This window comes from Hakea prostrata, chromosome 3 (assembly GCF_041222555.1).
Source record: "Hakea prostrata isolate BN-2017 chromosome 3, UWA_Hpros_2, whole genome shotgun sequence".
Taxonomy (NCBI): domain Eukaryota; kingdom Viridiplantae; phylum Streptophyta; class Magnoliopsida; order Proteales; family Proteaceae; genus Hakea; species Hakea prostrata.
In genome coordinates, this window is record NC_142602.1 from 9,819,513 (window position 1) to 9,835,163 (window position 15,651).

A 15,651-nucleotide genomic window follows, 5' to 3' on the forward strand; every position below is an offset into this window, starting at 1 on the left:
CTATTGAAAACTCAAAATTCAAAAAATGGTATGCATCTGTAAAATTCAACCTAAATCGTACTATATGATCAAGATTATCTTATAGTCAAATCAGATTGTATCAACCAATTACCAAAACTTAAAAAAAAAAAGCCAAATTCTTTAATTTACTATATTTAAAATAGATTTACTTAATAATAAATGCTAAAAAATATTTATTCCCTGCTGTATGAAAGTAATAATTTTAGAATATTTTCATGAGAAATATTCCAAGAGTTGGAGCCTTGATTCTAGAATTCCGGATGAGCCTTGTGAATTGTGGATTTAATAGGATTCTGCTCCTTCGCATTATTGATGAAAAGAAAAGGAATCTTTTCAAGAGGATCAAACCTAATTGCTGGGAAAAGAGAACGTATAAGAAAAAACAAAAATTATTATTAGTATGTAAAAAAACAATAGGATGAGGAAGACCAATTAATAAAACAGCACATCAAGCAAAGGGCACACATATTTATCCCCCATGATCAGGCAGGCAGCAAGTTCCCAGATAGATTTTTATTTTTTCTGGGTAGCAGGGAAAGGAGAAATGGACCAAGTAGGGGGCAAATATGGTTGTATTTACAGTAACACTACCTTCATCCTGAAGCTTACACCTTGAAACTAATGATTCAACTAACAAGGGAGTAATGTTGAGGTGACAAGCACAGATATATGCAACCCCATCAGCGACGGATGTGGGATGAAAAGAAATTACTACATGCATGCTGCTGTAAAGGAAGACGAACGAGAAAGCTTCGGGAAATGTGACATTCTGTGGTGCAAGGGCAATCCTTGACTTCCTATTTGATTGGGTTAACTTAAGATTACAAGGAATTATACGGGGGGAAAATTTTCACTTATAATAATGGTTCTGAAAGTTCCATTTCATTTGAATTCTGGTGTTGTGTCTCAGATAGGTTATATCCCACAAAGTTCAGCCCCAGCCATTCCCAGGGCCAGCACATATATCTTGGCCTGTTCCGGATCCTTGAATCTTCCCGGGTATCAGACACCTCAAGTTGATGGGAAAGCTCCTCCAGCCTATCCCTCAATCTTGAAGCCCTTAAGTCCGCAAGCCTCAAAGACTTATCCGCCGCATCTCTTGCAGCCATGGCAGCTTCAGCTGTCTCTTCTTTGAATTTGAGCTTCTTCTCTGATTCCATCATGGCTTGTTTCGCATCATCCAGTTCCTGCCTAATGGCTGACAACTGCAGTATCACAATCAAAACCGTCAAAAGCTGAGATGATGCACCCCACTGCTCAAATAGAAGCATCAGCCAAGTTCAGCCTTAAAAAAAAAAAAGGGTACACCCTTCACAGATGACAGTCAGTATTGGTGAAAATGATAATAAATTTTCTTTAGTCACAACAATAATTGATGCCAGTGTTGATAACTTAAACAGGAAGGTGTATTGATATGATTATGTGAGAGATTTTTGTAAACTCGCTAAAATTCTACACAGTTGGTAAAGGGTCTTTATTTGACAATCAAATTGATCTTTCACTTTATTTAATGTCCATATGATTAGTGCATGAAGGCCCAGGGATGATCCAATCACCATTACAATCTACCTTGCCATAAACTCTGAATTTCTGATGGTTATAAACAGCTGGTAACAGACCCAAGCTAAAGAGAATCCAAAAATATACAAACACACATTAAGAAAGATAAATAAGGCAACTTAAGTAAGCTCTATAAAAGCAACTTGGATATGCAAATGAATTACAGATGTGCAGGGATCATCTTATTACTATTAGTCACTAATGCAGTAGAACTTCAAGGAAGAGGAAGATGTAATGCCCCCAAAAGAGTTAAAAAAGTTACAACAGGAGATCTCATTTTGAGTATCTTGGAACCAACTTAGTCAGTGAAACCTTCAAATAGACAATTACATAAACCCAGAAAAATCAGAATATAGGTTGGATGAATCCAATGATCTCAATATGCTGGATTTAAGTTGTTAAGTCCCTATTTAAAAGCTATCATTCTGGCATCATTTATGGCAGTGGAAATGCTGACAAACTTGTCTGAAAACTAGGTCTAACAAATCAATCATATCAACACGGGTTTGAAAATATTTTTGATGCAACGATAAACATGGACAGATTTCTAGAGGAAACCATCATGGAACAAAGAAGACATCTGATACACAATGTGAATTATTAAATTATAAAACATTAAATTTGTAAAATAAAAGAACCTAAAAAGGGAATTCAAAAGGCAATTCTTTCTCCCCAAGAGGTAGGCCAATTCCAAACCTATAAAAGGAAAATCCACGACCAAGTTCATCCAAATTAGCAATGGGATGGTGATGTGGCAATTCCAACCATGGTATCCAAGCCTGTCAAGTTTCAAACTCAAATTTGATCAATACCCTCTCATGCATTGGGACTATTAGCATCAGTTACTTCTTTGATGGTTCAAAATCTACCTAATTATTATGATTAGGGAAAATTATGGCCAAAACATTAGCAGAATGTCTTTCTGATATTTCCAAGCTTTCTTTATGGGTATTCTGAGTCATGGAAAAAGGGAAGTTCGATGCTGCTAATATGCAGCAACTCCCCTTCTTCCACACAGCACATAAGTTGGTCTCTTCAAGCCCCTCGAACCAACAGAGAATGGTGACGGAGCTTTGTGCATGTACATGACAAGATCATTTTGCATCTACTGCTAGTTCTGTTCTGAAGTTTTCTGCTTCGGTTTCATTTATTATTTAACTATAAACACCCAATCATATCTCTGTTCCTTGAACCTAAAGTAGCATTTCATCTGTTAAGATCCTCTAGTTTTCAAGAATTATATTGATAGATGCACTTCCAACTCCATCACCAGATGGGAAATTTTCATTTGATTTAACATCATTTACCAAGTTTGATGCTGAACAAAGGAAAAAAAATATCCAAATATACCTTAGAAAAAGTCCACAACGCCAGAATGACGATCATGCTGCACATCCCCTCACATTTCACTGTTAACCTAGAAAAGTGAAATGTCTAAAATATCCCTTACCGGAACATTAAAAAAAGGAGTCCTTAAATGAGCACACACCCTTAATTTTTTTTGTGCGTCTGAACCCTAACCTATAAGGGACGAGGACTCATTACCCTAGGATTTGCTATCACGAATACTTTTTTATTCTGGAACAAGCTAGCGAAATGACTGGGGCAGGGTGAGCCTGGTTATTGAAAACCCAGGGCCTGATTGAAATTGCTTAAGCCCTGCCAAACCTTGTCCGGACTCAAACCTACCTATGGAAGGAATTACAATGCAGAAGCATCTATGAGCATTTTTAACCTTATACGTACAGATAACTAGAATACACATGCACATAAGACAACCTCACTCAGGCTTGTCTGTCCTGAGCTCAAGGCCTCAACCCTAATGTAGCCAAGCCCAACCTTGATCTAGGATTTCCCATCCTTACTTAGGCCAATAGCTTGAAATCTCATCCCAAACCTGGAAAAGGGTGAACCTACTGGCTTGGGTTGTTAGGTCAAGGTGAATCCCTTAAGCCCAAATCATGACAAGAAAGGCATGCCCAAGCATCCAATTGCCTGGAGTCCAAAGCATTTGCTGGCCAATACATGCAACTTTGGTGTCGAGATTAACTAAAAAAAGGAATACTCAGTGCATGAAGCTACCACAAATGCAGGTTCAGGGGAAGGTCATAATATATACAGTCTTGCTCCAATTTGTGGAGATCTATTTCCTCAGTTGAACCTGTGACCATAACGTCACAATGGAGCAACCTTAGCAACACATCTGAAGTCCTCCCTCTATTGAGTTTAATCACAAGAATAAATAGTAATCACGTTAAGTCAAACTTATGTTGAACTGACAGTGATTTTGTGATAAGACAAGAAACACTGGTTCAAAAGAAATCTACTAAATGGCAGCTGCGTTTAGCAGAGTATTAAAATCTAGAGCAAATTGCACTGGCACCCCAAAATGGAAGCCTTAAAGCACTGACACCCCACTTTATGTTTAAAAAACACAGAGACCCCAAAATTGGATTTCTATTGGATATATTTGTCAAAATTTATCACTGAAAACAGTTAAATCACTGTTTATTTTCAAAAATATCCCTATAATAAACAATGTCTAAAATCTATAAACGGGTGAACCCGGTACCTAAGGCTTTCACATAAGCAGAGCATTAAAATCTATATGGCATTAAATGAATGGATCTCCCAAGAATTGTTTTAAGTACATACTGACATATTCTTTTTCTTCCAGTTGGAGTGAGCAAGAGCTGCCCATACTACATGACTAATAAAGCCAATTTCAAGGTTTATTGGATAGAGAAAAATAAAATATACACAAGGGCTATGATTCAAAGAGAAAGACAGCAATGTTATGGTGCCATTGGGCTGATATTGAGAAACATATTATCAATGGCTACTTCAGACTCCCCCATCAATCCAACATTCAGTAGCAGAAAACCTTATCACTAAGGCTTCAAAGTTCATGCCATTGAACCAGAAAACCTTAAGTCTACATTATGGATGCAAACATTCTACAGAATTTAATCCGTTACCATATAAAACATGTTAGATTAAGTTCCCTCAATGATCAATTGAGAATGGATAAGAGGCGCAAGGGATTGACATAGGAATACAAGTGTAAAAGCAAATAGGGATGTAAGTGCTTATCAAAGCTTTGGAAATCGCTAGCCCTAAGGGGTGGAGGAACTCCTTAACTGAAAGGGATTCAGCTTTGACAATTGAGCAAATGAAGAACACTAATGGAGAAGTCACTGGAAACATATTCATCAGATCAAGAAAGCTAGATCTCTTACTGGACCAATGAAGATTTTCTCCCCAGAAGCAAAAGAGATCAGCTAATTCCACAGAAGATGTATCATGTGAGAGGTGCTCCGAGGAAATCCATAACTAAGGTTAGCTACCTTTGACATGACATATTTCTTTTCTTCTTTCTTTTTTGTGCAGAGTCGGCTTTCCTTCTTGTGGCTTACTATATTTTGTTCCTTTTCCTCTTTTCTATAAAAGCTTTGTTAAAATAAAATTAAATGAGGGAATTTGGAACTCTAATAAGGAGAATAAAATATGCAAGCAACATCTGCTCAATGCTGTCATAAGTAATAAAATAAACCTCATCACCAGGGGCCACCTAAAAGCATTCATTAACTCTGGTCAGTAACAAACTTTCAGCAAGCAAGGAGTACGCGGGGGGGGGGGGAGGAATTTAGATGCATCCCCACACCTACACCATAATCTGTAAAAGAAACTCCATCTATTTAAAAGAACCCGGACAGACATAAATTTTACCAAACTTAGTTGTTTAGGTTTAGAATACTATGATTACTATCACTTAAAAGAGGTTCTGCAGAAATATGAAGTAACAGTAGCCAGGAAAAAGGAAAATATACAACTACTTTAATATGCATGGTTCCAGCATCCAATATTAGTACTTTGAAACACATCTTTGACATTAAAGGATAATAAATCATTCAAAAAAAAAAACGACAACAAGAAGAAGCCTTGTCCCAACTAAATGATTTCTGAAACATTCGCAAGACTACTTTTTAAGTGTACCTGTGCCAGATATTCTTGTTCAATGGCTCTGCCTGCAGCAGCTTCTTGCTCTGCTGCCACTTTCCATCTTGAGATTTCTTCTTCAGCAGCTGCTATGTCCATCATAAGCCCTTCAACCTTCAAAATGTCATAGTTGCACTCAGTACTTGAGGTTAATAAAGTCATAACATTGGTGAACCAACATACTCTCATTCCTTCTATCATAAGACAAGCTACCATAATCAATGGGACAATGGGAGGAGGGTAAAAAGAAGTTTCTTTTTCATATATAGTATATTGAAAAAAGAAAAAGAAAAAACCAGGTTGAATACTCTGCTTACGTTTTCATTGGCAACTCTTTCCTTCTCTTCAAGCTCCACTATCCGAAGCTTTCTTTGACTGAGTTCCGCAGCTTGGTTCTCCACATTGGCCTTACATATACACAACTCTGCCCTTAATCCAGTAAAGCAATACATAGAACAAAACAAAATGCTCAATTTAGAAGAATAGCATTTTCCATAAATGATTTATTTTCCTAAACACAAATGCAAACTCATTACATAACGGTACCCAATTATTAGAGACCATGTCCTTTATTTTCTGTTGAGATTGTAAAATCTGCAAATGTAATCCTAAAATCATACTAACAGTAGTACACTTTAGGTACCTAAGTTCTGCCACAGAATTTTGAAGATCAATGATCTCCAGCTGATAATCCTTAACACTGTTCTCCAGAGCACTGGCCTACATATGATACATAAAACATAATAAGCTTCCAGAAAAGCCTGATTAGTTTAACCTAAATTCTTTAAGAAATAGCCAAAGCACGGCTTCTGACAGAAACACTTACCAGAGTAAAGACTTCATCCTTCTCTATGTCCATTGTACCTGCTTTACCATTGTCAGCATGCTGCAGATTGTTGATTCTGAAGTACATCCCCGCCTCTATGAAACCATTTTCAGTAGCTTGTAGGACATCATTTGTACTGGATAGTGAATCTGATGACATCCTTGTTGACAACGCACTTCTAAGGAGGGATCCAATCTGTTGTTTATCTTTTACCAATTTAGCAAGACTCTCATTTAGCCTTTTCATTTCAGTGGTCCTCTCTTCCATTGCATCCCTTACCTTCTGTACAGCAATATTGACCAATAAATCGATAGATTCCATACCAGCCAGAGAAGCACGTAGGTTCTCATCCATGTCCATACCTTCTGGAAGGAACAAGGACTCCGAAATGTCGGAATGATCTGATTTATTAGCATCAACCACCATAATTACTTGATATATTCGGTCATGTATTTTTGATATATAATTCAACTGCTCAACAAGTAAGGGCCTCTGAGATTCAAGTTTTAATTCCATATTCCTCAATTTATGATCATAATCATTAACCAGCTGCCTTGACTCCGTCGCTTCCTTCTCCGCAGCATCCAACTTCTCTGACATCTTTCTATCTATCTCAGATATTTTCACATCTTTATCAGCAATTGACTTCCCCAGATTCTCAACTTTAGATGCTTTCTGTATCACCTCCTCCCTCAACCCACTGATTGTAGCTTCAAGCTGAGAAACTTCAATGGCTATTTCATAATTTCTTTGTTCCATCTGCTCACGAGCTTCATTTCTGGACTTAATTGCCACGTCAATCTGCCTAGTAATTTCTTCAACAATTTCGTTTGTTCTCTTGATAACTCCATAAGCAACAGCGCGTAATCCGCTGTACTTCTGAGAGCTAGGAAGTCCAGACCCAGAAAAATTCTTGAAGTTACTGATCTTTCCAGAGATCTTCTCGATTCCACTCACAAGCATATGAGCGGCGCCTTCAATTTCCGAACGCGCGAAGTCCCTTGCTTTCACCGCTTCATCAAGCTGCCGAGCCCTATCCTCCTTCTGTTTTAAAAGTTCATCCTTCAGCTTCAAAGTCTCTGCTAGTTCCTCCGATAACTTCTCATTTGATCTCAACGCTTCATCTCTTTCCCTAAATGCTTCATTCCTCAGTTTCGTGCACTCGTCACGCTTCTTTATCGCCTCATGAGCAAGAACCTTCAAGCGATTAAAAGACACCTGCATCTCTGATTTGGCACTCTCCGCAGCCTCCCTAGCTCGTCGCTCACGTTCAAGCTCCGCAACAGTATCTCTGAATTTCTCCACAGAAATACCTTCTTGAGAGACGGAATCCTGCTGACAGACGTCGCTGAGAACAACATCGGCAGCGCTCGCCATCTCGATTAAACAATTCCTATCTTTGGATCGATCAATCCATCCACCATTCCATTACGGGGATAAACAACTTGCTGATCAACAAATGATCAAAGTTTCCGCTAATTCGCTTCCCTCCGTATCAATTTCTTAGACGAAACACTCAAAAACAAACAAATAAACGAAAATGTATCGAGGAATGAAACCACAGAAATTCGAAATTCGAATTACCAACAGAAGGTGATCGGAATGAGACAAATTCGATAAGCAACACAGCGATTTCGAATCACACGCCGGAGAATAAAAATAATAAGAGCAAAAAAATAGAATTGACAATAATGTGGGATGAGCACTTGCCTCACGCAATTTCTCCGCTTCGAGGGGAAGAGAGCGAAAGATGAAGATCAAGAAAAGCTACCAACCAGTCTTCTTCTTCCTCTCTCTTCCCTGCTAGAAGCTTTGCCTGCTTCTTCCTTATAAATTAATTTTAATTTTCTTCAAATTTAATTTAATCAATTTATTTTCACAGTCAACTGTCAACCTCTGCGGTTCCTTCTTGGATTATCTGAATTTTGATTTGTTCGGTTCGGGCGGGAATCACCGTCACTATGTACGGGTCGCGGATGTACCCAAGTCGATCAAGTCCGACTCAGTGATTCGGATCCACTCATGGTTCAAGCAGTATACCATATCATACAACACGGATAAGAATCTGCACTAGGAGTATTCGATTCCAATCTCTCCAGCAGAATCTTTTACAAGATCAACCCCATCATATTATCGCAGTTCGACTTCAGTGCTATGCAATTAATATTCAATACTGTGCTGCAAAAAATCAAAATTGAAATCTGAACAGATTTTAAGTTGACCTTCCATTTCTCAAAAGTGTAAAAACACATTTTTCAAAAAATAGACGGTTTAGTGCAACACTGAAGCAATTTTATTTTATTTTATTTTTTTTTTTTTGGATAAATCCAAGCAATTTCTCAAATTACCATAATAGCAAGTGTGGAGTTCATGTAAAATTTACTAAATTCACTTTTAGCTTATTTTATTAATATTTCAATTAAATGTTAAGCTCTAAGAGCAGTAAATGCTCCTCCGACTAAAAGGTAATCGAAACTCAAACATAGAAGCTTGGGTCGGTCCAGACATTTATTTGTGGCTAAGCTAACCCATCATGCCACTGAATCTTAAGCAAAGAAGGTGGGCCTCCATCATTTTATTTTAAGAGATGGTTTTAAAATTTTAGATATTAATTACAGGCATATGTCATGCTCGATGATGGACATTAAATGTGCCAAACAGAGCTTATGTCTAACACACGATTCGCAACTTCCTTCGTCTCAGTGGAGTGATTCACGTGTAGAATTAACGCCTGATTAAAAGAAAAAGGAAAAAAGGAAAAAATCTGAAAGCCGGACAAAGCTACCTTTCAGTGATCTGACTGATCTCCAGTTGCTCGCGTGAAACATGCACATGGACCAATAAAAGGTCCATTCTTATATGACCATCCATTTTCTTATGGGTATGTAACAAGTGTCCTAACCAAGGAAAGAAATTTCGGTAATTTCACCCATATAGAAATTTTGCCCCCCATATCTCAGCGATATTTCGCCCCCCATATAGAAATTTTCGTCCTTAAATTTTGTAAGTATTTTTACCCAATAATTTTGGTAAATTTGATGCCTATCTTAATCTGATGCAAATATGTGGTAAATTTGAATTATTTCCTAAAAATTATTCCATTTAAATTCTCTTACCTAGTCACATTTAATATATTACCTTATAGGCCTACATCATTAGGACATAATTGGAACGATTATCAAATCACTCTGAAGATTCTTTTATAAGATTCATTAATAATTTAAATTGTTTCCATAAATTATTTCATGTATACTCTCTTCCCTAATCACATTTGGCATGTTGACTTTGATAATTTAAATTATTTATTAGTAAATATTTCCATTTAAATCTCCTGCCTAGCCACACATTTAATGTGTTACCTTCTAAGGCCTAAATCATTTGGACATAGTTAGAAAGATTAACCGACGATTCTATTACAAAATATCTTCATAATGTAAATTGTTTTCATAAATTATTTCATGTATATATATATTCTTCCCTAACCACATTTGACATGTTGACTTTTGAGGACTAGATCACTAGTTGGTAAGATTGCTCATTAATCTTGATGATTTTGCTATAAATTTTTTTCCTATTTATAAGTTATTCTATGTAGATTTTCTTCCAAATTACATTTAACACATTAACTTTTGAGTCTTGAATCATTGTGATAAAATTGGTAAGATTGTGATACAATCGTGAGAGAAATCACCTAAAAAGTGCAAGAAATAGTATAAAAATCACACACACAAAAAAATTTAAAAAATAGATTTTTCCGAAATATCGCGATATCCAGATATCGCCGAGAAAATATCTGGTAAATATCGTTTCGCCCCTGGTTTAATTTCGCAGTGGAAGGGCGAATCCCATCGATATTTCTTTCTTTCCATGGTCCTAACATTACATTAAATGATAGAAATTCATTTACTTGTCACATCAGCCAACTGACTGATGTGACATGTAAATGAATTTCACCATTTGATGTGATGCTGGGACACTTGTCTCACATCTACAAAGAAATGTACCTGATAAATTTTCCATGCACATAGGGGGATCTTAAAAGGCAACAACCCAATTGCCAAAAAGGGACACACAGGTACAGTGTTGGTCACCCGCATCATCATGTCCTCGTTGGTCATTAATTCAATAATAATTCATGAAGGTTGCCTTCCATGGGCAGCGTGAGATGAAACAGCCAGGAATCTCGATAGAGGATAAGAAGGGCTTTTGTTTGTCCCCTCAGCATGGGCTAAAGGCCTGATTCTTTGTGGGTCGGGGGCCTGGTTGGACCAATTGGGCTTGCAAGCCATCCCAAAATGGGCTCGTGCTTTACGACTTTTTATGGGCTTAGCTTTCCCAAAATGGGCTCTTGCTATACGACATTTTATGGGCTTAGCCTTCCCAAAATGGGCTTGTCCTTTACGACATTTTATGGGCTTAGGTTTTTGCAACCACATATTTTAGTAAGCCTAAACCAGTTCAACGAAAATAACTTTACACTTTCACCTACCCCTTCCCCCAAAGAAAAAATAATCATAATAAATAAAGAAATAAAGCAATCAATAAGACAAAAGATAAGTCCACAATGACGTGGCAAACGAAGACTTGTTATGAAGCACTTCACCGAAGATGATGGCGCTGATTTCAGAGTTGGGCCTAATCACTGTTAAACCAGTTCATCAGAAAAAAATTGGAGAAAAAGAAAAATCACCAACAAAAAGCGCAGATAATTCAAATCTTTCTTTCCCTCATTTAAATGAAGATTTTATTTTTATACTAAAATAAATGTCATGAAGCTAATCATCTAAATTGAAAAAAATTTCTCTTCATGTGAAAGGAGAATCCAAACTGTGCTTGTAGTAGCTGATCAAATATCTATTAAGCATCTCTTAAAGAATAATAGTATTTTTTTACTATCTGCTGCACAGTAGCTGTCTTCTTTTCTTAATCTCTTGCTCAAGGTTGAATTATTGCATTTTTTTAAAGTTAATTTTCATTATATTTTTGCTCTTTTTAAAAACAATTTTATACTAAAAACTACTTGATAATTATTGTTGAATTATGTAATGAAAAATAGGTTTGATAAGTGAATAGTTGTAAATAGGTTTATAATATTTTCTAATTACGATATTAGTTGGTAATGGTTTTTAGATGAATCAACTAGCATCTAAGATATAATAGATAGGAAAGGATATGTTTTTCTAATATATTATAATAAATAATGTTATTACCAAACCCATATTTGTTTGGTAATATATAGAAACAAATGCTCATTACAACTATTGTCAATAAGAGTGTCAATTGTGTATTGAAATCATTTAACTGTATCAAATCGTGTCGTCTAAAATTACACCATATCATCTAAAACTGTATTGTACCGCACCATTCGAAATTCGGTATGGTACATACGAAACCGAATTTCTTCGGTAAGGTTCCAATTTAAGGAATATAAATTTAATTTTATGATAAAAACCACTTTACATTTACCCTATCCCTAATTCTATGTTTTAGCTTTTTGTTTTGTCCTTCACTCATCTTCTTATATTTACTTGTTTTGTCTCTCTTAATATCATATTCTATCGATTGTTTAATTGCAATTTTCATTAGGATATTAATGAACTAATAACAAAAGTGGCATAGGTTCGTTCATACTAAAATTGTACTGCACTAGGTATCGTGTTTTAAATCGTTTTTTCACACCGATTTAATACCAAAACTGCACTGAACTGTTTTTACAAATATCAAAACCATACCGAACATTTACTGTACCATATAAATTTGGTACGGTACGGTTTTGGTTTTCGATATTCAAAGTTGATACCGTACCGAATTACCGAAACGTACCAATTGACACCCTTAATTGTCAAGATAAAAATAAATTTTTGTAAATAATCTATAATAGGATATGGTTAAAAAAAAAATTTTTTAAAAAAAAAAAAAAAAAAAAAAAAAAATTTTTTTAAAAAAAAAAAAAAAAAAAAAAAAAAAAAATTTTTTTTAAAAAAAAAAAAAAAAAAAAAAAAAAATATAAAAAAAAAAAAAAAAGAAAATAAATACCAAAACATTTTAGTATGTAGGAGTGTAGGACGAAAAGTCCATTGTTCACCAACCAAACCGTTACCTAATTATTGTTGTCATTAAATAGTTGCTTGGAAGGACATTATGACTTGGTGTTCTCAGAGCAACATTATATCTAAGTAGTTAGGGAGGTTCTTAGTAATAAGATAAAAGGTTGGCTCACAATTAAGGGTGGAGCTTCCCTAAGGTTGCGTTTATTTGTAAAGGTGGAGTGGGAAAAAAAACATGTGGACCTCAAGTGTAATTAGAGGGGTGAGGGAGAAATAAAGAAAATAAAAGGATTTTGTGAAAAAATGATAGTGCTGGGTCCCACTTTTTACTTTTTCCAATTTTTCCACAAAGTTCCACTAAATATGTAGGGTTTTAAAATGGTTTGGGGTGAGAAAGTAGGCGGAGACAAGTTTTCTTGATTCAAGAAAACTTATCCGTTACCAAAAAAACAAAAAAAAAAAATTTGTCTCTCACTTTCTCATCCCAAACAACCAAACAATCTATCATTTTTGAATTTAAGGGAAAAGTAAAAAATCTACACTTTTTTAAAGAATTTTTCTACCCATTTTTTTCCACCCCACCTTTATTCCAACAAACAAACGCAGCCTAAGGTCAATGGGTTGTGGTCTCATCCAATCTTTTTAAAATTTTCTTACAAATAATAATAAAAAAAAAGTTTTTATTATTATTGCATTTGAGTTAGAATTTCGATTGAGATAAAATTCTTCTACACTCGGATTAGTGAATGGGAGCTATATATATTAATATTATATAAATTATAATTCAAATATTTGATTTTAAAGTACATATTGTTTATAATCAAACTCTACAACTTGTTGATACTTTAACTATAACTCAAACTCTTATTGATCGGTTGGAGATAAGATCAATCGATGATAGAACTAGTTACGGTGGATTTGAATTTGAATTTGAATTCACAGACTTATCCTTTACGGTGTGAATTACAAATTGACTCCTTTGACTCTTTTCCTTAATTTATTGGATTTTCATTAATGAGATCTTTTTGGATTTTATTGTTTTTTATGATATGAGGTTCATTCGGGTCAATTTACATGTATCTTGACTACTTCTTCAAGAGATATTATAGGTAGAGCTTATCCCATAGCCTTGAGGGGATTCGAACTCCGACATCCTACGTAGAAACGCTGGTATTTTTTTCCAACAAAGTCACCCTCGAAGTTTCCTTTGCTATTTGTGAATTACCTATGCTTAGTTCTCTCAAATCTCAAGTGAAGAAAAATTATAAAAATAAAAATAATGAAAATAAAAGATGATATCAATTGTTGATTGTTTAATGTTCTGTAAATCTTGACTCTATCCGTTGCAGCTCTTTTATCTGGAGCATCCATCCTTGAAAATAAGTATCTGTGACGTGCACGGAATGATTGATAGCATGACGAATTGTTTTCTAGATTAAAATTTCAGTCGTTTTCGAACTCCATTCTGGATTCTGCTTTATAAAACAAAATAAGGGTGGTGGTCTTCTTGTGCGTTGTTTGGGGAGGGTGGTATCTGGGACTTATTAATTGTGTTTTCAATTTGTTTCTCCCTCCCCTCGGGTTTTCTTGTGAAACACGTCATCACACATGTCAGTGTTCTTAGTTTAGATCACCAATGGGTTATTTTGTCTTTTACTACTACCAAACGAAACTAAACTCCACTAACCCCAAAGCAACCTTTATTTTTTTTAAAAAAGGTTCCACTAGAGTGATTGATTCATACTTTAATGACACGACAATTATACGTGAATTTGACTTCTGACGAATCACATGAGAGAAATCTCCACTTCTTATTTTCTACGGTGGACACAAGGAATCCTCTCCATGTGATCACTTTCATTCTCCCTTTATTTATGCAACCTCAAAGCAAGCAATCCATCCTACTACCTACCACCCAAGAAAGCTTATTAAATTCACAATTTGATTTGGTTTGGTTTGTACAAGGTTACGAGTTAAATTGTCTAAATTCAGATTTTATTGTTTTTCTTATAAAATAGTTTAATAATTAATTCCACAAAATATAAGGACAGACTACTTTGTAAGTGAGTTCCAACATTTGATTAGCTGTTCTGAGAACAACTTATTTTTTTACTTTTTTTTTATAGGGGTTGGGGAAGAAGTAAATTTTTGAGGTTCTTAACAGATATTTTTAAATATTATTATATTTGAAGAAAAGCCTGACCTCTTGATGACTTATATGATTTTTTCAATTAAATTTAAATAATTGATATTTTTATAGTGATTTATTAAATATATTGATCATGGACAATTGAGTAATCTTCTGGTGGTGGTATGTGAAAATTTCGAAGAAGTTATAGATAAAAAGGTTGACATGGCTATCAAAGATGAGCTCAGTTGGCATTGACTAATTAAATGTGAACACACTTATTATATATGGTAAAAGAAAAATAAAATAATTCATATAAATATAAAAACTGATGGATAGTTGTCAATAAAATGAAAATTTTTATAATTCCAAACATCAATGTCTAGTTTTGTTATAGGAAACTTAGATGTGGCCAATTATGTAATTTTTTCGATTAAAAATGGACAAGGAAGATGTCGCAATCAGACAAGCAAGATGGTTTGGGCATCGTTCTCTACCTGGCTTGGCGAGATACGTATATGTTCCCTTAAATGCTGATTGTCCGCTTTACCCTTTCCAATGAAATTTGCTTTCTATCCAAACAAAAAAATAATAATAAATAAATAAAACCATGCCCCAAGGCTCAACCATCATCCTCCAGTTGTGAATACGCCCCCTCAGATTCCTACGGTGGTCTCGTAACAAAATCGTATTAAAGACGCGACGTCGAAATTAATTAATTAAAAAATAAAAATAAAAATAAAAAGTCAGAGGTCAAAGTTGAAAGACGACGGTTGATGTGGACGGTAATAACTAGAGAAACGTCCAGTCCAGTGTAACATCGAAAGTCGTCCGAGTCGTGATGATCCGGATTCAAGTCGTCCATCGTCATCGGCTCTACGAAGTCACGGGATCCGTAATCAACGGCTGAAAAACAAACAAGTGGCCAAAACACCGACAGCTCACAAACTGAACGGCTGAACGTGACGTGTCTTAACGATTTGTTGTAGTCGGAAATGACCTGGAAACCAGGAATCATCGACGCTTGATTTGATACGAACAGTCAAAACAAGTCTCTATTTAAATGCTTT

General features: G+C 35.4%; 1 protein-coding gene across 1 annotated transcript; it reads right to left on the minus strand.

Moving 5' to 3' along the window:
* Positions 1-286: 286 nt before the first annotated feature.
* LOC149020744 (uncharacterized) lies at positions 287-8,217 on the minus strand. Its single transcript, XM_089148959.1, has 5 exons — positions 6,407-8,217; positions 6,224-6,300; positions 5,898-6,009; positions 5,578-5,694; positions 287-1,226 (listed from the first exon to the last, which is right to left on the minus strand). Exons 1-5 carry the CDS (start codon positions 7,781-7,783, stop codon positions 876-878), a joined length of 2,034 nt encoding a protein of 677 aa, XP_089005085.1. The 5' UTR covers positions 7,784-8,217; the 3' UTR covers positions 287-875.
* Between the last annotated feature and the right edge of the window lie 7,434 nt (positions 8,218-15,651).